The sequence below is a fragment of the Serpula lacrymans genome (genome assembly GCF_000218685.1).
Source record: "Serpula lacrymans var. lacrymans S7.9 unplaced genomic scaffold SERLAscaffold_6, whole genome shotgun sequence".
Classification (NCBI taxonomy): domain Eukaryota; kingdom Fungi; phylum Basidiomycota; class Agaricomycetes; order Boletales; family Serpulaceae; genus Serpula; species Serpula lacrymans.
This window is the reverse complement of record NW_006763295.1, coordinates 857371-882734: the sequence shown is the minus strand read 5'-3', so window position 1 is coordinate 882734 and position 25364 is coordinate 857371. Positions and strand designations below refer to the sequence as shown.

General features: G+C 47.2%; 8 protein-coding genes across 8 annotated transcripts; 4 read left to right on the top strand and 4 right to left on the bottom strand.

Moving 5' to 3' along the window:
* Window positions 1–658: 658 nt before the first annotated feature.
* On the bottom strand, window positions 659–3642 carry SERLADRAFT_465427 (uncharacterized protein; the record flags this gene model as incomplete). The annotated part of the gene is made up of 16 exons (XM_007317434.1): window positions 659–1009; window positions 1067–1221; window positions 1277–1359; window positions 1408–1461; window positions 1525–1669; window positions 1717–1753; window positions 1812–1887; window positions 1955–2033; window positions 2085–2121; window positions 2180–2253; window positions 2304–2382; window positions 2447–2772; window positions 2827–2835; window positions 2923–3038; window positions 3091–3247; window positions 3301–3642. The coding sequence occupies 11 exons, from the start codon at window positions 2356–2358 to the stop codon at window positions 884–886; spliced, it is 921 nt and encodes a 306-aa protein (XP_007317496.1).
* Window positions 3643–3752: 110 nt separating this feature from the next.
* Window positions 3753–5829, top strand: SERLADRAFT_465422 (uncharacterized protein; the record flags this gene model as incomplete). The annotated part of the gene is made up of 7 exons (XM_007317433.1): window positions 3753–3787; window positions 3841–3964; window positions 4043–4132; window positions 4193–4650; window positions 4710–4836; window positions 4896–5525; window positions 5577–5829. The coding sequence occupies 5 exons, from the start codon at window positions 3910–3912 to the stop codon at window positions 5207–5209; spliced, it is 1044 nt and encodes a 347-aa protein (XP_007317495.1).
* Window positions 5674–5829, top strand: SERLADRAFT_387187 (uncharacterized protein; the record flags this gene model as incomplete). Its single annotated transcript, XM_007317432.1, has 1 exon — window positions 5674–5829. A coding segment is annotated over one exon (156 nt), but the record flags the coding sequence as incomplete, so codon positions are not given.
* Window positions 5830–7100: 1271 nt separating this feature from the next.
* On the top strand, window positions 7101–9323 carry SERLADRAFT_437126 (uncharacterized protein; the record flags this gene model as incomplete). Its single annotated transcript, XM_007317431.1, has 3 exons — window positions 7101–8123; window positions 8178–8904; window positions 9106–9323. The coding sequence occupies 3 exons, from the start codon at window positions 7101–7103 to the stop codon at window positions 9321–9323; spliced, it is 1968 nt and encodes a 655-aa protein (XP_007317493.1).
* Window positions 9324–12088: 2765 nt separating this feature from the next.
* SERLADRAFT_465421 (uncharacterized protein) lies at window positions 12089–12475 on the top strand (the record flags this gene model as incomplete). The annotated part of the gene is made up of 2 exons (XM_007317430.1): window positions 12089–12227; window positions 12289–12475. Coding segments are annotated over 2 exons (325 nt in total), but the record flags the coding sequence as incomplete, so codon positions are not given.
* A 780-nt stretch (window positions 12476–13255) lies between these two features.
* On the bottom strand, window positions 13256–16007 carry SERLADRAFT_355665 (uncharacterized protein; the record flags this gene model as incomplete). Its single annotated transcript, XM_007317429.1, has 6 exons — window positions 13256–13874; window positions 13938–14253; window positions 14309–14863; window positions 14916–15381; window positions 15444–15639; window positions 15700–16007. The coding sequence occupies 4 exons, from the start codon at window positions 15963–15965 to the stop codon at window positions 14757–14759; spliced, it is 1035 nt and encodes a 344-aa protein (XP_007317491.1).
* Window positions 16008–16238: 231 nt separating this feature from the next.
* SERLADRAFT_448348 (uncharacterized protein) lies at window positions 16239–19921 on the bottom strand (the record flags this gene model as incomplete). Its single annotated transcript, XM_007317428.1, has 16 exons — window positions 16239–16294; window positions 16328–16563; window positions 16621–16833; window positions 16891–17120; window positions 17183–17350; window positions 17427–17691; window positions 17768–17888; window positions 17946–18027; window positions 18117–18194; window positions 18307–18443; window positions 18518–18677; window positions 18745–18962; window positions 19025–19332; window positions 19403–19515; window positions 19577–19785; window positions 19836–19921. The coding sequence occupies 16 exons, from the start codon at window positions 19840–19842 to the stop codon at window positions 16251–16253; spliced, it is 2589 nt and encodes an 862-aa protein (XP_007317490.1).
* Window positions 19922–23070: 3149 nt separating this feature from the next.
* On the bottom strand, window positions 23071–25316 carry SERLADRAFT_361086 (glycoside hydrolase family 5 protein; the record flags this gene model as incomplete). The annotated part of the gene is made up of 15 exons (XM_007317427.1): window positions 23071–23145; window positions 23207–23258; window positions 23315–23488; window positions 23554–23576; window positions 23640–23646; window positions 23702–23770; window positions 23826–23975; window positions 24030–24060; window positions 24123–24198; window positions 24251–24353; window positions 24411–24462; window positions 24517–24617; window positions 24673–24774; window positions 24831–24922; window positions 24981–25316. 15 exons carry the CDS (start codon window positions 25026–25028, stop codon window positions 23071–23073), a joined length of 1155 nt encoding a protein of 384 aa, XP_007317489.1.
* Window positions 25317–25364: the final 48 nt, after the last annotated feature.

The window sequence follows — 25364 nt, the reverse complement described above, 5'->3', positions numbered from 1 at the left end:
ATAAAAACACAAGAGCAACCAGCATAATATCAAAATTCTCGGTCTATGTCTGGGCGTTGTCCACCTCGATCGACCTCTCGCGCAGCGTGCGACCTCCTCTTCAATATTTATCGCACAGACTCTCTCGCCTCTCTCAGAGCCCAACTAAATAATCCTCGCTTCATATGCCTTTTTCCGTCCCGTCGTCCACCCGGGAGACTTAAACGAACGCCAAAATTCCCCCATGAGACCATCCTATCCCCACAATTCTACGCTGCCATGTTCCGTCTGTAAAGCATTTACTTCAAACATTTGTGCTGCTGAACTTGTGTGAGCTCACACACCCTGCGGCGCTATCACGGTCGTCGCCTAGCTTAACGTCACAACGACTGCGGTGGGTTTCCTTTGATGCTTGGTGAGTTGCTCAGTTGTCTGCTTGTTCTTGGGACGTACGTATAAAACATAAAACAGGTCATTCTATTACATCGTCAGAGTCGAATCAATCAGTCGTGGTCAGTGTAAGTTTTCACGTACCAAAGTCTCACGAAAGCTTCGCGGTCGAAAGGATCCACGGTAACGTGCCATTAAGGGCACTACCCACTCATGTTTAAGCTCCAACTGTGTTTCGAATTTCATAGCTGGGATACCTCACGATGTGGCACGATCGTTCACAACTGCAGTGCAAGTTGTTGCGTCTACATGTTAATCGAATGTTGATCGGCAAACAACATCGTGCTACTACTTGAAACGCATTACACGCCTGGCCATCAAAAATACTTTGGTCGCTTGTTCGCCGAAAACACCACAATCGATATCGTACAACCCGTCGTAATATAATACGTATAAAAAGACAACGGCGGCTACTCCATTCACATTTATTTTCGGCCCTTGATCAAGAAGACTTTCACCAGCCCATCTGCTCCAGGGTCCATCCGTTTACTTTACCTTGTGCATCTGCCTTATTACATAACCTTTCGCCTCGATCAAGGCTGCTAACCAGCGCCACGTCCTCCGGCGACAACGTGATCAACTGCATAGGTAGGGCCCTCAATATTCAAGCGGAAACAGAACTGAGGCATGCACTCACGGTGAGGTTGTCCTTTTGTCTGGAGGCATCTTGACTCTTGGGTATAGCCGCGTTACCTCTGGCTACGTGCCATGCAAGGATAACTTGAGCAGGTGAGGCATTGTACTTCTTTGCGAGTTGGTTAATAGTGGGGTCTCCCCGTACTGTGCCATATCCTAAAGGTACTATGTCTTTAACATCGCTTTATAACACGTTTTGTAATTGACGTACCCGTCGGGGTATAAGCTGTCAGATAAATGCCCTTGCCCTTGCAATACTCCAACAGTTCTTTTTGAGCAAGATAGGGGTGTAATCTAGGTGAAAGCTAAGGATCACGTAAGAAAAAACTAAAATATACTCACTCGACCTGGTTTATGACAGGAATAATTTTAGCGGTCGTTAATAATTTCTCTATGCTTTTTATTAGCAACGAAAATCAGCACAACACCTAACCATGATCATTCAGACTCCGTGCTTACTTCTTGATAGAGAAGTTGCTGATGCCAATAGACTTGGCTTTTCCGCTAGCAAGAACCTGCTCCATGTCGGCCCAAGTCTCGTTAAAAGTAGGGCTATCCACCGCCTTCAAGGATCCATCTGGGTTCTTAGGATCGTCATCGTCCTCTATACCATGTAAGTTTTATAATTTTGATACCTTAAAGTGAAACTACCTTGGTAGGCTATGGTTTGAGGCCAGTGCATAAGGTACTGGTTTGTGGTACGTTCAGCACGCATAGACATTTTAAGGCGAGACTTTATAGCGTACCAAGTCGAAATAATCCAGTCCAGCGTTAGCCAAACTCTCGTCGATAGACTTGAACACTCGTCCTGGATGATTGTAACTGATCAACGCAGTTTGTGAGTTTATGATAACACCTAGCATTCGAGAACAGCCATATATCAACGTACGGAAGTTTAGTGGTCACAAATATCTCTTCTCGAGGAATTCCCGACTCTCTTATGGCCTTTCCAACGGATTCCTCCGTCCCTAAACTTCTGTTCAGTCACAAACATCACTCATGAGCAACCTCTTACTAACCGTATCCGTAAGCCGTATCCAAATGCCTGTATCCAGTCTAAAGAAGGCACACGCTTGCATCATAAATCAATGGCACGCAAAGTTGACACGCTTACTTTCAGAGCAGCCAAGATCCAGTCTTTTGCCGCCGCTCGTGTTTCCAAAGTCAAACCACCCCAACAACCAAGACCTTTGACAAGTTTACTTTGGATGCGTGTGTTTGTTTTGTCAAAGACATACCTATTGCTGGTATAGTGAGACCATTGTTAAGCTTCAACAAGGGAATAGACGACATTGTGGCCAAAGGATAGAATCTTCACTGTAGTCAAATGGATTAGCGCTGCACCACTCCTAACGACATCTACGTCTACCCTAGTACTCACAAGTGTTGCGATGAAAATCAAGGTCTCACGAGCTTCCGTCGCAATCCAACGTATTATACTACACCAATGGGAACGCGGACCGAGCTCAAAAGCGCTCATCATAGATAGACACTATCTCGTGACTGCCCATATGTTCCAACTCTCCAGTATACTGCCTTGTAAGTCAGTGGCGCATCTCTAGAACAATTAGCAGACAATTTGCCGTTGTGCGCCATGGCTCAATCATGCAGCCACTTCCGAAGATTTCCCGACGTCAGATGAACCTGACCTGCTCCCCTCGTTTGGCTGGTATGACCACGAAGATAGCTTTTTTTGTAGAGCACTATCTGGAAAACAATGTTAAGTTATCGTTCAATTTTTGCAGAAGAGTCAAAGCGTACTACGACATCCTGTAGGAAAAAAATTGGGCATGATTAGTGAGAAGATACTCATTAGGGACATGTTTTGAAGGAGTTTTCTAATGCTTCTCAACTTACATGAAAGAAACTGCGATGGGATTCTCATGGGGTAAAAACCTGGGGTATCTTGATATCAGCTGGACGTCATCTGCACGGGCGCGAATAAGCTATTTAAAGACTCAGGTCTGAAGGACCTAGGCTTGTCGACTTAGCCGTTGATCGAAGTCATGGTAAATGTCAACTAACTCATCGTAGCACGATATCCGCAACAGCTCATACACAGGGCATTGGTGCGGGCAGCCTATGAAAGGTTCTCCCTTGAACACTTCTTTCGAGTTTGCCGTCGCAGTAAATCAGAAAAGTTCGTTCCTAAAAAAGGCACGTCCGAGTCAGTAAAAGAAAACTGTAACATGTTGTCAGGATAATATGGTCTTTGAGAACGAGATACAACACAAACCTACGAATGCCATACGTGAAGCTTGTAAGGCTGTATTCCTGTATATCGATACAAGCACGGTAAGCTCGACCCTCGCCATTGTCACGAGACGGAAGAGGCAGTAATACACGCTAATGCAACTGCGAATAAGTCCGAAAAATCTCGCTATGCACACGTCCGCCCCTGAAGATGGAGACAATCCCTGGGACGCTGCGAGAAGAAACGGATGTACGGCCGTGAATCGATCCAACCTGACCATAGCATGTATGAGTTTTGACCAAACTATATACGGCAGTTATCAGAAGAAACTGTTTCTAAGTCGAGTCGGATCAAGAGGTGGACGTCGTGGAGGACACCAGTACGTCTCGCTCGGCTTGATTGGCCATCTTAATCTTGTATTACCATAAATGGAAGTCTGCATGCCGAGGGAGCTGACCTCACCGCCGGCAGCAACAATTTCAGTGTCAGGTTCAAGACAGTTGGTTCTTTGTGTCTGTAATACACTCGGTGCGAGCCTTTCACCGGTAAATTGCAAGAAACTTACCACAAAGGGCACTAAGCTTTCGCCGACCGACGCGGTCTATGATTAAGAACATGTTGTAATATGCGAAGATATAAAGAGGTCCTGCATGGTGAGACATTACAATAGGACTTCATCGCAAGGGCGTATATTCTCTAAGACAGGTACGGTCCCACGAGCGTGCTCATTTGAACTACTTTGAAAGTTCAAATAGGATCATCTGAATCACTTACTTTTTACAGCGAAAATGGTCAAACTCACTAAATTTGGATTCTCGTCCACGGGAGACGAAGTTGTACAAACCTTTCCTGACAGAGTGAAAGGAAAAATCAGTACGTGCGACTTTCAACGTCTATTGATGTTTCAAAGAACATATTACTGACCTAGAACAGTTGTCATCACAGGACCAAGTCCAGGTGGTATTGGTGCAGAAACGGCTATATCCCTGGCCAAGGCCAGTCCAGCTCTACTCCTCCTCGCAGGTCGCGCCGAGTCGAAGATTTCTCCACTTATCCAAGAGATTCAATCAAAATATCCAGCCGTTGCTACCAAATTCATCAAACTAGACCTCGGTTCGCAAGCTTCCGTACGCTCAGCTGCAACTGAAATCAACAGTTCTGTGGAGAGGATTGACATCCTGATTAATAATGCCGCAGTTATGGTTTGTCCGTATGGAAAGACAGAGGACGGAATTGAAACCCAATTCGGGACAAACCATATAGGCCATTTCTTATTGACGAATTTATTGATGAACAAAATTTTGAACGCGGGGCTTGGCGCTAGGATTGTGAATGTATCAAGCTCTGCACATAGATCGGGAGAAATGCGGTTTAATGACTGGAATTTTGAGGTAGAGTCTGCTCCCTTGAGTAAAAAATATTTCCTTGTTTCTGACGCATCTTATATCAGGATGGGAAAGTCTATAATGAATGGGAAGCATACGGCCAATCGAAAACTGCAAACATACTTTTCTCCGTAGCTCTTGCCAAGAAACTGAAGAACAAGGGCATTTTTTCTTATTCGCTTCATCCAGGCTGTAAGCAACTCTCAGCATAACTCGTAAAATTTCTCCTAAACATATTGACACCGGCTTAGCTATTCGCAGTGGCCTTCAAGTCTACGTAACCGACTCCATTCTTGCAGATGGTCTCGCACGCGCTGTTGCGGCCGAGGCAAAAGCAGGTCGAGTTTTCGAGAGAGCTCCGCAGAAGACAACGCAGCAAGGTTGCTCTACAACATTGGTTGCTGCTTTGGATCCCGCGTTAGAAGGCCATAATGGCACATTTTTGTGGGATGGTGATATTGCAGAAAACAAGCCTCCAGAAGGGGCCACAAACGAGGAGAATGCAGAGAGACTATGGAAACTAAGTGAAGATCTTGTAGGCGAGAAGTTCAGTATCAAAGATTAGTGCACCGTCTATATTGTAAACAATTAAATAACTACACGCTGTAAATGCATAGTTCAGTTCATAAACGCGCCTCAAAAATGTTACTTTGAGTCAACGTCAATTAATAAGGGTGTTGACACCGGCCTTCAGGTCTACAAGACCCCAGCTATACTTGCTGACGGAATTGCTCTGGCTGTCGCCAATGAAGCAAAACAAGCGGAAGGATCAAGAGACACGACGTTACTAACAGGTATTGGGCCCCGTACTCGAGGCACACATTGTCACATATTGTGCGAACTGAGCGAACGGTTAATAGAGGGATGCCTTTGCTTATTCGCTGCATCCCAGCAGTTAGTAAACATTTCATCGTCACCTTCTGGGTACTCACTAACGATGTCCATGCAGTTATTATGACTGGTCTCCAAGTCCATATGAACGATGGTACTGGTGAAAGGCTCACGCTTTCCTGACGGCTGCTGACAAGGAGATTTGACTACCATACACTCCAGGGCCACCAAAGCTCTGCAACTGGGTTGTTCGACGACTCTCATTGCTGCACTTGGTCTGTCCCTCGAAGTTCACAATGGTGCGTTTTTCTGGAAGTTAGATATTGCAGACCCTCTCCTGCCCACCTACGCTAGAAGTGAGGAGAATTCCGAGAAGATACGGGTTTTGAGCGAGACATGAAGAGAAGTTCGTGATGAGATAAAAGAGAGCGGTGCTCTATATCGAACATGTATTAGCAAAGAAATTTGATTGGCAATCTTCGCTGTCGTACATGCGTCCGACCAAACATTCAAAATATCCCCTCTGGCAAAATTACTTCATTATCATACGAATCCCAGGCCAATTAGGGTCGCTCGCCAGTCGTATAAATTTCAGGCACCCGTCATAAGAAAAACGCCATTGCCAAAATTGTTCCTTATACAGGCAGAAACCACCGGATTCAGCGTGTGTGATCGAGCCACGGTGATTCAGAAGTGAAGGTATATAGAAATTTCGAAATGTGCTACAAACCGTGGCTGAGAGCAATGAGACATGCTGTTAGAAAGTTCCTGAATTCTATTTTATGAATGTAACAAATTTACCTCCACATTCAGGGTAGATTGTGATATTGGTAGAAGGAATGCTTGTATTGTGCACGTGTAAGTGTGAACTTCGTCGATAAACGAAGCGTATTGCTTCGGAGGTAGCAGCGCTTCACAATGCTGCGGTAACGTTGCGAATACTTGCTTGAAGGTTGCAGTGGATGTGACTGTGATAAGGACGGAGCCTAAAGCCAAGATAACGAGCTTTGAAGACAAAGCCATGCGGTTCGGAGATCGCCTTGAGACATTATTGAATATCGCAAAGCCAGGATCGGAACCTAATTTTCAAGGCAACCAACCTGTAGCTTTGATGATGACAGCGACCCCGTTAGCGATATTCTGTGAGCTATATTGTCGACGGGAAACACTACCAGAATGTTTAGAGTCGAGAGACTCATTTACTGAATTTCAACTTTCAAGTTAGTGTTTTGGTCACTTGAGCGAGGTGGCGGAGGCGGTTGTCCCAATCCAAAGCAGTGCCAGGCTTATGGCTTTCGCGTCTCTTTCGATAACTTCGACGTTGCGCACATTATCTCCCATTATTGTGGATGACTAGGAGACAGGTATTGGGGTGAACGGTGATTGCCTCAGCTAACGCCGTCGTCTGGCACAGCTGTGAGATCTGGAGCCAGTCGGGTGGACCTTTCCTTGTCTGGAGAACAGGCCAGCAGTGAGTGGCCATCGCATGTGTGGTTTTTTCTTTTTTTCTTTTTTGCAAACGGCAAGTATATGCTTTGGCGGTTGCTTTGGATTAGTTCCAAGCCCAAAAGCTGTGCTGACCATGTGTCCATGTATGTCCACAGGTCAAACAAGGCCACAACACGATGGACCCACAATCGTCCACCAAAACGGACCCGCCGCTTTTTCCCAGTTTCCATCTTCCTCAAAAGCGCGCATCAAGTCTCCTTCCTTTCCACCATTCCCTCTACTCCCTCCCTCTCTCTCTTCAAGCACTATACGCCCGTATCTCATCGTCGTTCCATGCAATGCCCCCCGCGCCGCGTGACATCAATAAACCGCCTCCTCGTCCACCGAACGCTTGGATTCTCTATCGCTCAGACAAGTTGAGATCACTCCCACCAGCAAAGAAGGGTGAAAGCAGAATCCAAGGACATGTATCGAAGATCGTCTCGTATATGTGGAACAACGAATCAGAACAAGTTCGTTCAGAGTATGAGCGTCGTGCAGATGCCAGGAAGGCCCAGCATCAGCTCATGTACCCAAACTACAAGTTCCAACCGATGAAGAAGGAGGAAAAGGATCGTCTTAAGGAAAAGAAAAAGGCGGAGAAAGAAAGTAGAAAGAAAGGGAAGACTCGTTCAGCGCCGTATTCCATCAACGCCGTCGGGCGACGTTCGCCTCCTGCCGTACCACACCCCTACGCGATGCCAGCCTACAACCCCGAAGCTAGATTCGGTCCACTTGGACCTTCCCCGCCAGTTTCAGCTGCACCTTCGCCTAGTGACACTAGCTCACCCCAAGCGGGACCCAGCGAGTCATCTTACACGCACTCATACTCAGCATCAGCTCAAGGATCTACTCACGCGTCTCCCAGCCCAGACGCCATTCCCAACTCACTATCCAAATACCCTCTCCCCATCGACCCAGCCTACGAAGCGTTTTTCGCGTCTTTGGCGCAAGCGCCACAACCTCACATGCAGACGGCACAGCTCCCTGTCCCCTTGATGTCTCAACCTCCCGTTGCACCGATACAGTGGGATCCTCAGCAATTTATGCTACCGCAACCGTCAGCAGCTGCAGTTACTGCCCCCACCCCTGAGTGGACAGAGTATGATTCCAGCCAGAGCCAGCCTCGACTTGAATCACAAAGTTCTCAGAGCCCAGAGGTATGTCGCTGTCGTACGCGTTTACAAACTAGTCTACTCACGTCTTGTTTACAGGAATTTTTGTCGTTTGATTTCTCGTCCTTTGGTAACCAGAGCAATATCCTCGGCTGGTCTCCCAGCAACCCAGGAGATGAATTTATTGCTCAAGACTCCATGCAGGCATTGCTATCTGCGACAGGAGATCCATCGATTTTCCAACTCGATGACTTCGATCCCCAAATGCTTTTGGCGAACCCTCTCGGTGAACTTGAGGTCGCAATGGGTCCGCAACCGCAGCAACTTCTGCAGTCATACTTTGACAGCCAAGATCTGTTTGGGAATTTCGACCTAGCGAATGCTTTTGCCGATGCCCCATCCTTGTCGCAGGAACTGCAGAGCGCGACTATCGACCCCAGGCAGACCCTCACGTCAACGTCATCGGAGACTTCGACTCAGGATATCGCATCCCTGTTCACGACCAACGCTCCAGAGTCGGTGAAGCAGCGCCAAGTCAGTATGTTCACGCAAGAGGTCATGCAGTACCTCAACTTCGAGGCCATGGAGGGAGCTGGGTCGAGCACTCAGCAGGATAATACAAGTATGAAGCCATCGCCTCCACACCACAGGCAGCTAACGCCCGTCTTAGAACCAGTTTCGACCAACACATATGTTCAGTCACACGGTTCATCGGGCCCTTCAGCTGGAGTGATTCACTCCTCTGCGCGTCGCGTCGCGTCCAACTGGAAGCATCCCGTCATCCAAGAGTCTCCATTGGAGCATGCTTCCCAGTGCGACCCCTGGAGTGTCTCTGCGAATTAATCTAGCAATAAGCTTGAACTGCATACTGCAGTAAACATATTTACTGCGCATCACGACTTTTACGAGTTCACGGACTTTTTTCTTGGAACCAATTGACCGATGATATCTATCATTTTCGTCATCATTCTCCCGCGATTTAACTTGCCTAATCTTTATGCCTTCATATTGCTTTCTACGTACATAGATTTGGTTCACGGTCTCGTCGTTTCTTCTGCTGTTAGCCTTGTACTGTTTTCGTCCGCCCGCTCCTCCATCGTCGTCATCGTCATCCCTATTCACCCATCCTCTATCCATCCTCTACCCTCTTCTCCCGTCCTCCTCCCCTCTCCCTCAACAATTGTCGCACCTGCTGTCCCTGTCGTCGCTACATCTCCCAAAGGGCTCTCACACTATCAAAGATAACTTCCCTCCGCCCTCCGCCCCCCGCCCCCCTTGCCCTCCGCCCCCCCCCCCCTACAAAAGTCCCTCCGCCAAGAGCAACTGCTATATCGTTATATCGATCCTCCCACCGCTAAATCTTATCCCTCACAATGTCGCCTCGCTCTAACTTGATCTCGGGAATTACGTCTGTTTTGAAATTCTCGTCACTGCTTGCAGTGCCGTGTTCTCTTGATAACAATTTGTTTATCTCATTTCCCTCTATCATGATACTGTTATATTCTAGTTCATCTATATCAAATAAATGAAGAAAAAAAATGTGAAATACCCCATTCCTGATGCTGTTTTACCTTCAAATTTCGTAGTGAGCTGATGTATGTCTTAATGCTCTGTTTTTCTACTCAACTTCTACCTCAACTGAGACTCGATCAATGTACAATAAATAAATTGAAATGAAATGAAACTGGTGTTCATAAATTTGATTTCCTGCTATCATATCGATCGTCTGAAAGACAAATACAACTTGAACCAGGATGGCACAAGTCCGCGGCGTATCATTGCTAAATGTTCAAAGTTGCAAGCTATCCGAGCCTCGTTTCATCTGAAACGAGAAAACTCACATGCGAGTCGGTTCAACTACAGCAATATCCCTAAGCGCTCAAACTACATGTCCATATATGGAACACAATGGACAACTAAGCAGTAAATTTTCTTGCCTCGTTGCATTCTCCTATTGTTCAATTCTCTCACTTGATCAAACCATCATCTGTGCGAGAGGATGTGTACGACATCGTGCCTGAGGAAACGAGTAATATATTGATAAGTTTTCTAACATTGTTCAGCGTGGCTTCGAAAGGACAATGAAGAATTAGGAGAGCGTCTAACCTGTTGTACTACTATTAATACCCAGAAAGGTTGGGCGCTTTCATGGTCAGATACGAGGTATAAGGTCGTGCATGGCATGCCTGATCCAATCGTCTGCATTTCAAGGGCGTTGGCACTACTGCATCTGATCCGCCACAGAATCTGTGGAAAAGGTCACACCTGCGGTTGATATTCATGGGCAGCTCCTTGCCTTTTATATCTCTCGAGCAACAGCCTGATCAGTGTGGAGTAAAGCGAGGGAATGCTCAAGAGGGAAACCTGCAGATATATTTATGTGCACTTGTATTTATGGCACATCTTCCCTCGCTGTGAGTGTGTGGAACGGGTTGTCGTGGACGGAAATGGACTGTATTTTTAAAACTCTGTTGGTGGATCTTGAATCATGTCCAAGATAAAAAGGCAATGGTTTGTTTTCAGTAAGAATGTAAGAATCTCGCTGTGCTTCGTTCCTTAGCATGACTCAAGATTTCTCTGAGAGTCCCGCGCTCCACACCGATACGCTTGATGAGTTGCATTGACATCAACGGCTCATAAGATACGTCACAGACCAGGACCATGGTGGGGTGTGCGCCGCGATAGGGGAAAAAAGCTCGAGTAATGGGGAAAAGTGACTAACATGTTTAGTGCGGAACAACGGGTGGGAGCAGCCGGTCCATTAAAAGCTGGGGAAGATGTGCAGAGGTGCATGCGGGATGGGTCTTGTTTCTTGTGGAATAAAACGGAGCATAACGGAAGGAAATGGGTCAGGAGGACAAGAAGATTCCAAGATTCGCCTAGATTGCAAGTCTGCATGATGAATGGGCCGTCAACCTCGGCCGTCAGAATAATAAGTAACTATATAAGAGCGACCAGGAGGCACATCGTGTTGAATGGACGTGGAACAAGACAAGTCAATGACACGCCAAGATAGAAAGGCCACCGAGAAAGCTGGTTGACGATGAGGTCCGCACAAAATACGAACAGCTCGATACGACCGCCGCAACTTCTATCGTCCTGTATAGGATGTTCGTGAGTAATGAAGATGCAACTTACTTATCACGAAAGATTATCTGTGGCCCAGTCGAGATAGCTCTGAATAGAAATCAGATGAAAGTGACGAGTAGAGCGACGTCAATGTTCCGAGACTCCGAGCCCAGAACAACAAACCCCAAGAAAATATCTCGGACCTGGATTGCGCAGTAAAGATTGCCGTAAAAGATATGAGCCTAGATTCGATACTTGAAGCGGAAGCTGTTGTCGTTCCGTCGAGTTTCCTGTGAGCGAGCTTTGGTCAGTGTGCGACAGTGCCGGCAACGGATTCGGTGCAATAAAAATTGAAGGAAATACGTCTACAGGAGTAAGATGAGATATAAAAATGAGATAGTACGAGCTGGAGGGATGCCGGAGGACATTGAGGTTGGTAGAGAGGAAGAAAGCCACAGTGCGCTGGGGCCGCGGTGCTCGAATAAGCGCTGTGGGGATATTGCACGTGGGAAAGCCGCTGCCGGTTTTGGGCGGCAGTGGCTTGCGGAACTGTAGTAATGAACACCCACCTTGCTGTCTTTTATCCTTAACCTTTAACCTTTACCTTCACATCCACCTTATCTCTCCCATCTTGCAGTCATCCCTTCTCTTTGCTGGATGATTAATATCCAAACCTCAAGGCTGACCGCAGAGCCGTCTTTCCCTCCAACACTGGCAGATCTCAGCAGAAATGCTTCGGTCATATCCTCCTCTTCGGATTCTGAGTCAACCCCTTCTTTACTCCTGAAAACCCCACGGCCTCGTCCAATACGTACATTTTCTTCTCCTCGCTCAAGAAGTCCCCAGTCCCCCACTCCTATCGTTTCCCGCCCACCAGCATACCTTACAAAGGACCTGGGTTTTTCTAACGGCACCCTAAACGCTGAGGCGGAATTAACAGAGGCTCAGCGTGTAGCAATAAAGGCGCGGTCGAAATCGCGCAATCGCTCAGCTTCGAAAACCCGCAATCATTCCGTTAGTCGTATTTGTGCTGAGGATTTCGAGTTTGGGGAAACTCTCGGCGAGGGCTCTTACTCTGAGGTCCGTCCTAGCCTCGCCTGTACCCGCCCGGACGGACGTGCTGACAATTCATATAACGTAGGTGAAGCGTGCAACGCATCGTGGTTCAGGGCAGCAGTATGCAATAAAGATCCTCGATAAGGGCCATCTGAAACGCAAGCAAAAACTTCCGGTTGCTCTTGCGGAGAAAAATACTCTAGTCAAACTAGGTGCGGGTCACCCGGGCATAGTCCACCTACACTGGACATTTCAAGATGAATGGAGTTTATGTAAGCCCTCAAGATAACAGGATCATCTACATGTTCAAGGTTATTGTTTTCTTAGTTTTCGTCCTTGATCTTGCCACAAATGGGGAGATGCAAACATGCATATCCCGATTAGGTTCTCTATCTACAACCTGTGCGAGATATTATGCGGCTCAGATCGTTGATGCCGTGGAGTATATGCACTCCAAGGACGTCATCCATAGGTTGGTTTTGATGTACCCTCTGGGTATCCATATTCTCAATAGAAATACAGGGATTTAAAGCCAGAAAATCTTTTGTTGGATGATGCTTTTCGGATAAAGCTTACGGATTTCGGCACCGGCAAACTTCTGGAACCAAGTGGTCTGTAGGCTCATTTCGTCCATAATCCTTGTATCTGACGCTCTTCTAGTGGATCGCGCGAAATCTTTCGTAGGTACCGCTCAGTATGTATCTCCAGAGTTGCTAGAGTCGGGTGAGACTAGCAAGAGGTGTGTACAATTCAGTTTGGTTGTAGTTATAATCGGTAACATCCCCCATTCAGTTCTGACCTATGGTCGCTGGGGTGCATAATATACCAAATGATTGCAGGAAGATTTGCGTTCCAAGGCCTATCGGAGTACTACACGTGGCAGAAGATCAAACAACTCGATTACTCATTTCCGGATGGCTTCGATGAAGAAGCAAAAGACATAGTGCAGAAGCTGCTGGTATGTCCATTTGTTTAGTTGTCCACATTAGTCAAAGGTGCAAATCTTGGATAGGTTCGAGACCCGTCTGCCCGCTTAGGCGTAGGTGCTCCTGGGAGCGTGAATGACCGACAAGCACTTCGTTCCCACCCTTTCTTTGCCACGATCAACTGGTCCACACTGTGGACGGATCCAGCACCACCACCCGAAGCTGGCTTGGTCAAGAAGGACCTCCCCATCGCTCGTGGAGACGACCAAAACTGGGAAGAAGTTGGGTCTACCTGGGATGCCCTAGTAGGGAACAGTATGCAGGGAGAAGATGAGCTGCAATGGGCACACGATGGGGAAGGTACGGAGTATGAAATTTACAAGCAGAACTCGGGTCAGAATGGGCATGTTGTAAATGGGCATGATTTTGCAGAAGAGGTGGGGCCTACAGGCGAGGTGCCGCAATATGCTCAGACTCTAATGGTGCCGAAGCAAATGAGCTCAGGCGAAGGGGATACGGCTACTATAACGAGCAATGGGATTACTGAGACGTGCACAAGTACTGGGGGACCACACACATTGACGGTTCCCATACCAGTACCTGATGCTGGGACAGGCTCAGGGACGAGTTCCTCAGATGGAAGTCCGATAGAGAAACTCGGAGCAGCGCTAGAAGCCATGGTTATGAACCGAGGCAGAAATCGCGTCCAGACGCCTGTGCAAGGCAACGGTTTCTCTAATGACTGGCAAGCATCCCTTACACGGATCTCATTGCCCCCTTACACCATTTAATTTTTTCTGTTTACCAGGTCCTCAGTTTTGCATCCAGGAGAGAACATTATATTGAATACACGAGTCGAAGCACGTTCGCCCAAGCGGCGAGGAAGCAGGCTGCGATTACCAATTCCTGTATCACCCATGAAACCAAAGGCACGGCAGTTACTCCTCACTAACAATCGCTTGCTCTGTTTAAAGCAATATATTGGGCCCCGAGAAATCTCTATAAAATCTGAGCTTATATTCAAAGCATCGGAGAAAGGGACGGGGAAAGAGAAGGAGAAAGAGCAACGTAGTGTGGTTTTAAGCGCCGAGCCCAAAGGCGAGAGGGAATTCGTTGTCTTAACTGTACGATCTCACATACCTCTGGTCCTGATGATAAGCACTAATATAAACGGTTTAGTCAACGAAATCCCAAACGTATGCAACGGAGGCTGCGTCACTTTCTTCGTCCTGGGTTGCGAAGATAAATGAAATTCTTGAATCTCATGGACAAGCTGGAAAGACTCAAAATTCCAAATTACAGACATAGTAGCATAACTTTAATAACTAATGACGCTTTCTCGCTGGGACCGTGTCGGACCAATTTTGTAGACTTAAGCTGTGGTTTATATATCGTATCGTAGTGTACGGATGATCGTTGTAACTTGCTGATGGTTCACTAACGGATTGTGAAACTCTGGCTGTATAGGTGTTGTACCTTTTTATCCTCTGAAACCTTTTTATTACATGACGGCCTGCTGTATAAACCAATCATACTTTCTGTGTTGTCGATAACCAAAAAACGGGGAAATCCAAAGCTGCGCTATATATCCGTAGAGATATCACTAGTCAACATATGAAGGTTATTCTTAACCGGGGGGGAGGAGGCTTGCGTCAACCGGTCCAGACTGGTCTGCAGGATCATCAGAGTCTTCTGGTGATCTGGCAATTGGAGTGCGAGGCATTGCCATCAAACCTTGGATAAAATTTAAATCAACGCTCTTCACGATGTTATGAACGTGTCTTACCAGTACGAGCAGACTCCAATATTCCAAACGGTTTGAGCAGGCTCAAGAAGGCCTCGACACGGTTAGTCTTGGCCGTCAACTCTACGATGATGCTATTTTCACTAACATCCACGATCTTGGCATTGAACTGGTTGGCCAGTACAGAGATAGAATGTAAGTGCTGGTGTTTGTGACGCAGAGCCTCAGACGGTGTTAAAGGCAAGGGTGCAACAGTTTCAGCTGCACTTGTTTGCTCAGGATGAGCACTTCGCTCGAAGTTCTGAGCTAATGTCATCTCTTTTTCGAGTTTTGAAGGGTGGTCTCCCGAGGCGGGCGCACTGTTTTGACCCCTGCGCACTTCATGCGTCGGGCCGCCAACGAATTGCTCCTCTAGGTACTCTGGGCCTAAAATAGAGACCTTCACGAGCAGCAGTTCACGGGTAATAACGCGTGTATCCGTGTAGTCCAGGACAGCCCACACAGGAACCTAGAAATGCCGCGTAAGTCTAGGAAAGGATATGCTCCCCACCGCGCAAAGGTCTGACTCACAAGGTCCTCCAGCTGCCTTCTGGCTTGCTCTACGACACCATCCTGCCCGCTGAGTACGATAGACATGCGACTCAAATCACGGATTTCTGTCCGGCACACAACCAAGGAGTCGATGTTGAATCCGCGACCAGCTAAGATCCCTGATACACGTGAGAGCACACCAGGCTCATTTTGAACGAGACAGTTGAGAATATGCCTGTTATAAAAATTCATTGGCACATTGGCATCTTTCGATTGCAAGTCCTCAATCACTTACTTTTTGAACGGTTGGAGACTTGGAGGAGGGGTGTTGTAAAGAATGTTGGTCACGGCTTCCTCTGCTGTCCTAGAACGTGGAAGGTCCATTGCAGGTAAGGGAGGAGGGCGTATCCTCTGTGTTCTCTTATACTCCAGGGCTGAGGTGGAGTCATCTATCGAGCGAGGAGGCTTGGGCGGGTCCTCTGGCCCTCTGGCACGCAGTGTGGACGAGAAAAAGCGTGGCGTTGCCGCCCTGGTTGCCAGACGCGATCTCAGAGCGAACATTGTGGTTAAGAGAAAACCTTTGCAACTTTTTGAGTCAGAGTCAAAAAGTATATTTCCGAGTCATACCAAACTGGGAAAGTAAACATTTAGCACTCCGGATTAGTTAAGCGCACCATATTTGGACGACTAGGAACGCTCATCCAAGCTTTCTGTTCACTGTGAATAACCCCACAGGCAGTCGGCAAGCCTCATGCTACGTCTACTACACCTAAGGTAGCAGAGACGCCTCAATGGTGATACAAGGTCAGTTGGCAGTCCTGGCAAGGTGCGCGACAAAGGAAAATATTATGATATACGCTTGATATTACTCAACACAGCTTGTGCCAAATCTATGTACTCCTTAGCATCCTTGGTGTCAGCACCCTCAATTTCTCTCATCTTCTCCCAATGGGAGAGGCCGCTCTCTACCAGTGTCCATGCCTCCTCCTCGGAATGTTCGTCTACCCAGCGAACGTATTCAGCTTCCTGCCAGCCGTGCAGAGTGTGTGGGAGGGGTATAGGCGAACGAACGAGGATGTGATGCAGAACTACGAGACGAGGCAATCCTGCTGTTCGCTCTGCAGATGTCAGCATTGCATTATCAAGGAACAACAGAGGGCTGGAAACATTATCATTAGTAATTTCGAAAAGTGTTTCGGGTGAAATTTTGAGTTACCGCATAGCTCTTAACGATTTATATTCATCTCCAACACTCTCCAAATTGCCTCCACGTTTACTTTGCTGGTTTCCCACCAAGAATGCACTCAATGCAAACTCAAGCTCGGTCATATCACTCGTTAGTTGTAACTTTCCACTCTCTCCTAATGGCTTGGCAATAGATGCATGGAGAACGAAGGTCCTTATGACAAATTTGACAATGGAGACAACCCTTGATATAGAAGACTCAGACCGAATAATAAACAGGTTAGGAAAGAAGAAAACTCACCAGGTTTTAACAGCCTCTGGGATGTTATACTGAGGCAGTATCTCCATTTTGATGTACGAAAGTTTTTCTACGAGGTCTTTCATGTATAGACTAGGTCCTGCCATACCTGCCATAGGATCCACAGACTTCCGAAAGTCCAGTCTGTGTAATCTAGCGATGATAGCACCTAGCTCACGGCGAATAGAAACCAAGAGAGGATTGGCCATGCGTTCAAAAGCATCATGTATGCTCTGTAATATAGTTGAAACCATTCAGAAAGTTATATAAAGGTTATTGCAAAGATTGAATTTACCTCTACAGATTTTTTAATTATGCCATACGTATTCTCTGCATGTTCACCTTCAAGTTTTTCTAGTCTTGACCAGCAGTGGTACAAACACGTCGCGACTTGACCATTGACAACTTGTTGGGGGGTGGCAGTGGGACCGACCAACGTAACTGCCGACCGATCTCTTGAAATCTTTCAGGAGAAGGAGAAGTATACCACAAGGAGATCAGCATGTGTTTGGCAAGTCACTTTAACTCGAAATCCTCACTAATCCATCAGTTCTCGACAAGAACATGTCGAGGCTAGACAGGGCATTTTTGGCCACGGACAAGGTCAGCAGTGGATCGAAGCGCGCAGAGTCCAGTTCATTCGCAACAGCACGGGCAATATTGATGCCTTCATTCATCCCAGGCGGTGCTCGAGCACCACCTGCAAAAGCCTGGCCTACAGCCTCATTCAATTTGTTCGAAGAGCGCGAAAGGTACAGCGCTTCGAAATTGGATAGCGCACGTAAGACCAGAACTGTTTCTGGGCTGAAGTTGAAATGAGTAAAATATTATTTGATCTCCAAGAATAAGAGAAATTTGGCTGGCCAAGCAAGGTACGAACCTCTGATATGTCGAGGTATACACGGTATCGGTGTGCACTGCAATTTTGGCGAAGAACTCATGAAACAGCCGTAACAATTTGGGATATCCTGCGCTTAATGTCTGCTGTAAGAAGGTAGAACCTATTGAGATGAGCGGTGATGAACGATTGATCCATGTGTGATGGCATTCACATTTACCTTTTGCAGCGTCCCTGGCATATTTCTCTAGAGCGCGACTGAGAGAGGTCCAGAAAGTAGCACTAGGTTTGTTTTCCAACATCTATGGCCATTTCCGTTAATTTAGGATGTCACATTAGATCACCATCTGATATCGAATAGTCGGGAAAACCCCGCCCAGATAAGACCCACCTCCATAGCCTCATCTAAAAACACCGTTTGGGACGCTGCGTCCTTTTTGAGTTTCAGGACCCTTTCCAATGTATATACCTAGTTGATATCGAGTGAGCAGTTATTCAAATATAGAACATATGTAGGTCAATTGACATGATAGTGGTAAAGGCGCCCGCAAAATGACATTTCATAGAGTTTAACCGCTCACCTTGATACAACAACTTGTCAATTCTTCTATGAGTGTGTCAAGACGACTCCATAAAGCTGCTGTCCACTGAGGAGCGGTTATGTTAGTTGGTTCAGTTCTAACACGTGATTTGTACATAAGACTTTGGGAAGGAGAATCTGACGGAAATCAGTCAGTATAATGCTCAGCACAATTCCACAACCATAAACAGATATAACAACTCAAATCTAACCTTTCGCCACAACTTCCTTTGATATTCGTGACAGATCAAAGGCACTGCGTATCCTATCTTCCACGGCATCCGACAGATCGAGTACCAAACTATTCACAAGTCTTGGCAGGACCCGTAGGTTGTAAGCTGTTTGCAGAGAAGAAGCCAACATGGATTGATTCTGATGGGGAAAATTAGTAAACATTGCCAAGAGAGCGTCAAAAGACAGGGGAGGGAGTAACATTTACCAAACTTGTGAGCCCAGCCAGTACCATATGCTCCATTTCCGTAGTGACTTTCGTACGAGCGTCTTCAATAAACAAGACACGGTCTGCCACGGCATCAACAGACCTCAACGAGACATTCCCATGAATATCGGTGTCTGAAATTGGCACCCTATCCAAGTTGGACCATTTGCCTTCGGATACATTATTCGAAGCGCCAACTGAACTATCCAATAGCGCCACTGATTGAAGAATGTCAGATAAGTGACACTTAATAAATACACGTGTAAAACACGACTCTCACCCAATTCAGCAACACTGAGTGCTGCTTTCGCTATCGTGCGCTCCTTCTCCGTTTCGTGATCCAAGGCGGTGAGAGAGTCTGCGCCCAGCGTAGATCCATTCAGGTCGATTGATTGATTTGTGCTGCTGTAGCTGGCCTCTGTATCACCATCGAATTTTGCCATTTCTGACATTTGTATTTCCAGTCTCCTAGCTAGGACAACGAAGCGTGATGTTCGACGGAGAATATCTGATGCTTCTTGCAAGCGTTGTAATCGTGTGACATGTGCTTGCAGAGATTGGTAAGGGACGCGAATCTTCAGACGAAGTCTGTGGAGTATTGTTCCTGAGGTGAGGTTCCTATATACTTTCTGACCAAACATATATGATATAAACTTACTTCTCCAGAGAAGTATCGAGTTCGCTCAGTCCTCGTCGAACGGAGGTTAGTGAACCGGAGAGATCATTCACGCTAGTTGCCTGCTCGAGCAATTGCTCGTGATGATTAGTGACCTATAAATGCAGAACTGCCCATAAATTCACGAATAACTAGGATTCAGGTACAAGACCGCACCACATTCTTGATTTGCTTGGACACATCGTCAATTCCAAGGTTTAACTTGGATATAGCGACAGATATGTCTTCTCTTGCGGGCTCTAGAGCAGTGCTTTTAGAAGTGCCAACAGTTGCTTTTCCTGGTTGAGAGGGATAAGATTCTCCTGCAAGTATGGCATTCGCATAATCGTTGGCGTCGAAATCAGGACGAGCGAAGACAGAGTAGTCTACCGCACAATGTCAATTTAGTTTGCTAGAGCGTAAGAAAGATAATTACCGGTCATTCCACCATTTGATATCGCACTAGAATATGTTGATTTTTGAAGTCGCTTGCAACAGTGTGCAGCCTAGCCTGAATGTGGTGTATATTCGACAAGCGCGCGCTTGAGCAGCACATTGTGATTTGAACGGAGCTTCAAAATTGCGCCTATCACGTGCTGAGCTGACCACTGGGACCTTAACCAGTGTCGTCATGCATTGACACCGCTTCAAAAACCTGCCTCTCTCTCCTACATACTCTCCCAGACTGATTGTAAAGGATAGCCTTGTTGAATTGATATGTTTTTCGTAGTTCCCATCGCCTCAGAAACTTTGAGCATTGACAAGCCCCGCGTTTTTATCTAACCTTGAAGTAGAGGATGGATGTGCCAGTGATCACCGTCGACGGTCATCTACACATACTTGCTGGCCTGGCTTTGATCTGTGTGTCGATGGAGGTAATTAATTATTCATTGTCTTCTGACCAAGCAAGCCAGAAATTTGCATACTAGGAAGCCACTCCTCCAGAGGGTTTGCATCCGACGTTGACGATATCCCACTCCATGGCTTCGAAACACCATAGACATAAGATTGCGAGCCTTCGAGATATGCTTGTCCCATGATTGGCTTGTTCACCGTAGATTATGACAGTGCACTGCACGGAGCATCATGCCACTGCCATTTTCTATATAATCCCCGTTGGAGCACATCCTGTAAACCACGTGAGGTCATACGCATCATTATTGCCCTAACCAGCTGACTCTCCACCTTCAGATTACAGAATTCAGACACACTAGTCCTATGGCGGAGATGGCTATCCAGCTTCTCAGATCAGATTTTCATGACTAATTCACCCGGTACTCGTCCTTATAAACGCGCACCTACACTCGACACGCGTTTCCCCACTTACAATGGCATATCCTTACTATCAAAACAATCTAAATGGCTGGGGAACAGAACAGGTACTTTGAAAACTCTATCTGCACTTCACTGTGCCGAATCTGACATGCCTTTCAATTAGCTCCAATTTGGCGCGCCTCCACCAATAAACTTCCAACCTCAACCGTCGTGTAGGTTGATTCCATAGGTCCAGTGGTCCGAATACTAATCGTTATAAACACATAAGGGGGTGGCCTCGATTTCTTCAGAGCTCACGCTGCCGTACCTGACCCGTGAGCATGATCTCCATCCGCAAACCCTCTTGTAGAAAGTTGTTTCGTCGTTCTGACTCACATTTTTCCAGGACGCTGTACAACCAAGCCTTCAGCCGAGTACGAGATGTTTCTGGCATCGCCGGCCTGGGTGTTGGCATGCACGAAGCTCGACACTGGCATCGTCGAGCTTATGGTGGTCTCGTGAGTCCCCCTTTAGCTCTTCAACGCATATACGCTAATTTAATCATGTTTTATGTTTATCGAGGGTCAACTCAATCAAATGACACCTTCAGAAATTGGGCATGCTGCTGCATATGAATCATATCGTATATGGATACACAATAGTTCGTTATATGAGCCGCTTGGCGCAGACGTTGAACGGCAGAGAGAGGGTCTCATTGGCCTGGCTGTTGCAGAGAGTATGTATGCAATGTCGACTTCTGATTTGTGAATTTACACGTTCTTCTAGCTACTCGACTTTTCCAGTACTCAGGTCGAGCTATGGACAATTACGGTCGGATGACTGCCACAGAGTCGGCTGCTGCTACGGCCTCTTTGATCTTCGGTCAAGTACGAATAGTTTTTCATGTGCCAGTTGTAGTATATTAATGCAACTTTTATGTAGAGTATGGACACCGAAGACTTCGGCGCAGGCGCATATGGCGGTATGGCAGGTGCAGGTATGGCAGGCGCGATGAGCCCAGGCGGCTTTGCAGGTGGCATGGGTGCGGGGGGCATGGGGATGGGTGGAATGGGGATGGGTACTCCTGGGTCGATGGGAGGCGGAATGATGGGAGCTGGAGGAATGGGAGCTGGAGGAATGGGAGCCGGAGGAATGGGCGGAATGGGCGGATATCCAGGCGGCATGGCAGATCCTTATGCCATGGACAACCAAATAGGCTGGCCTCGGCGTCGTCATCGCCACAGACACTCGTCTGGACCTACAGTAATTCAACTCAGGAATGACGGCCTACCTCCAACTGTATACAACCCAGGTTATGGAGGAGCTAGCCCTGTACCAATACCGGGTGCTGGTATGGGTGCTGGTATGGGCGGTGCTAGCATGGGCGGTGTTGGTATGGGCGCTGGTTTGGGTGGTGCTGGTATGGGTGCTGGGTACGGTGCTCAACTTGGTGTTCCAGGGATGGGAATGGGCGGATCGCCGTATGGTGGATCCCCTTATGGCGGGTCCATGCCTGGTGCAATGCCTGGTTCAATGCCTGGTTCAATGTACGGTGGCGCTTCTCCAATATATGCAGGTGGTGGTGTCTCGCCTTACGGCGCAGGCGCCTATCCACAAGGAACGACCAACACCATCATGCTTCCCCGTCGCCACCATCATCACCACCGGCATCGCTCATCCTCGTCAACTGGACACCACCATCGTCGGGCGAAGAGCGTTGACTCAGGTTCGACTGCGCGGAATATAGGGGGAGCCGTGGCTGGAGCAGTTGGTGGCGCAGCTGGTGCTATAGGAGGTGCTGCGGGAGGGTTGGTGGGAGGGCTAGCGCGGGGTGCAGTTGGAGGTTTGACGGGTGGAGCTGTTAATGGAGGAATGGGAGGAGGTATGATGGGACCGAGAAGTGGCTACGGTCTTGGTCCCGCTGGCGGAGGTTTTGCAGGTAGTAGCATAGGAGCCTACCCAGGGTATGGGGGTGCGGGTTATGGGGGTGCAGGCTATGGAGGTGCAGGTTATGGGGGAGGAGGGGTCTACCGGTATTGATCATCCTGCAATATGCTCCTCGCTGGTCTTGAAAGCCTGTCAAAAGCATACCATATTACTTGTAGCTGCAAAATATAGTTTTATGTACTATTATATTTCATATATATTGTAATTATCCTAGGTTCTGCGAAGTCTTCAATGTGGAAGAGAATCAAGCCATGTACACGAGCTCATAGTCGACATGCGTGTGATACAAAACCATAACACTGACCAGGCGGACTTTTTCCTAAAACTAGTGCAGGACAGCAAAGGCAGTGTTCAAAGTGTATGGGTATGATTACTACGTGGACAAAAATCTGTATAGTACATGGCTGCTGAGACATGATGAAAATACACCCGTCGTACGACCAACTGCACTTGATTCGCTTGACCCACCCTTAAGCATCATTTCTGGCCTTGAGTTGCGCAGAATAGTCCTGCTCCATGTAGTAGATAGTGGTGTTAGGGTAAATCTGTATTACAAGCACGACCAATCAGATGACCTTCATACACCAACCCCGCGAAAATACGCACCGCAAACCCGTCGTCGGGAGTTGCACCATTGGTCAAGTTCGACCCAGCTTGCCTGGAGGTACACGCATGTCACAAACACGCCATTTCTGAAAGAGCGACGAGACTTACCAGATCAGGACACCAGCTAGGCCACCATCGATGACGGTGGAGTACCAGTTCTCGTAAGTCTCAGTCTGGTTCTGGTCGACGAAGACACCGAATTCTTCCATGAGCACGGGTTTGTTGTAGGTCGCCTGTGAGTCTCTGTGGTTCTCAATCCACTCAGTACCGAACTCAATTGGGCTAAAGAGGAATGTAGATGTCAGTACTTCTATCAACGTGGAATAGTATGGAGGAGTTTGACGTACTCAGTGTCTTCTCCCCATGTGAACTAAATATGATCGGAACATGTCAGCATAGCACGACTGAAAAAAAGCGTACGAGGTAAACATACGGGATACAACTATCAATAACGTCAGATTATATTTCACCCCCGTAAAAAGAAAATGAATACACACGTGGAAGGTACCAAAGTCAATGGTATCGACGGCAAGGTTGGCATTGAAGTCGATACCTTGAGAGCCACTTCATTTTCGCCCAAGTCAGCCATCCGTAACTTCAATAAGTTTCAAGTACGTACTCGTAAGCATAATCAGTGCTGTTGGCATCGTTGAACCAGCCCTCATCGCCAAGGCCAACCAAATGGTTAGTGTCGATTGATTTGATATAAGCCGACATAGTCTTGATCCATTCGGTGATAGTGGTAGTGGTGCAAGTTCCAGAAGTTGCGCTAATAAACTCCCATCAGCAAAAAAAGCTGCGTTAGGGATATTTTCGAACTCACTTCGTCGAACCCGTGCATCGCGGTTCATTGGCTACCAGGAAACACGACGAACGTAAGCAAAATCGAATAAAGATATGTCAAGTGAAAGCTTACCAAGCTCCCAACCGAAGATGGTTGGTTCAGTAAGATAGCGGCTGACAAAGGCCTTGACGTAGTTTTGGTATGCGGCCTAACAGACTCTGTGAGTATCAAGATGTTTCTCAGGGGGTATAGGCACATACAATAACTTCAGAGTTGGTGTAGAAGTAATCGTGCGGCTGACCCTCGCCAAGGATCTGGTCGACATATACGTCCATTCCACCGTAGTTGTCCCAGTTGTTAGTCCTTAATATCGAGATTGAGATGCAGTTTGAACTGGGACATCAATGAAGATGAACGTACAGAGTCACGATGAGGCGAATGTTGTATTTCGCAGCAGCAGCAACGACGTTGTCTGTATACGGCATGAGATTGAACTGAAAGCCGTTATTCTTGGAAAATTAGTCACCAAAGTTCTCCAATCCAGTAGCGCCATAGTTAATGGTTGCAGTACTACCATCCCAGAGTTGGTAGTAATCACCACTGGCTGTAGTGACGTCGTTGAAACCCCTGAATGACATGTGGGCCTTCCTATGCTATAGCGTGACTGCTGAAAACTACTTACCAGGTTCGGACAGTAGTTCCGCCTGTAGCTGCGATATTAGCAAAGGTGGTGTCCATGTCCGTGGTGTCGAGTTCGGTCAAACCAACCCAATAAGAGTTTGAACTTCAATCTCCATTAGACCTGATGGTCGAGTTACTTCAGGTGTTTCATAAACTCACCCGAACACAGTATAAGGTTCACCGTTGAGGGTGAAACCTTGACCAGAGGCTTGGACATAGCCAGTGTTGGCTCTAGAAACCGGGTTGGCGTACTTCGAAAAGCATTAGCATCGTGATATTGAAATTTAAGAATAACTGAGAACTAGTCACCGACGCGGCGGCCAAAGCCAAAGTAACCAAACTAGCACAGAGTGTCATTTTGATTTCCTGGTTGGTAACTGACCAAGTTCGAGAACTGAACTTCGTCTTGCCATGGACCTTATAACAAAACGACGACGATCACAGAGGAAGAATGATTATTCCCAATATCCATGTTCGGTCTTTCTTCGCTGAACGAAATTAGCACGGCATAAAAGCGAGTTTTCACCGTTTGGACATAGTTATGGTTGCAGCTGAGAGCTGTTAGCAAGAATCCCTGCGGTCCAAATAAAATCCCTTGCTGCCGTCGTTGCAGTGATGGCGGCCCGCGGACAAGCTGAGTGGTCACGAGGCAAAAACCACGCGCAACGCAAACCAGGTTCGAATCCTGGGTTT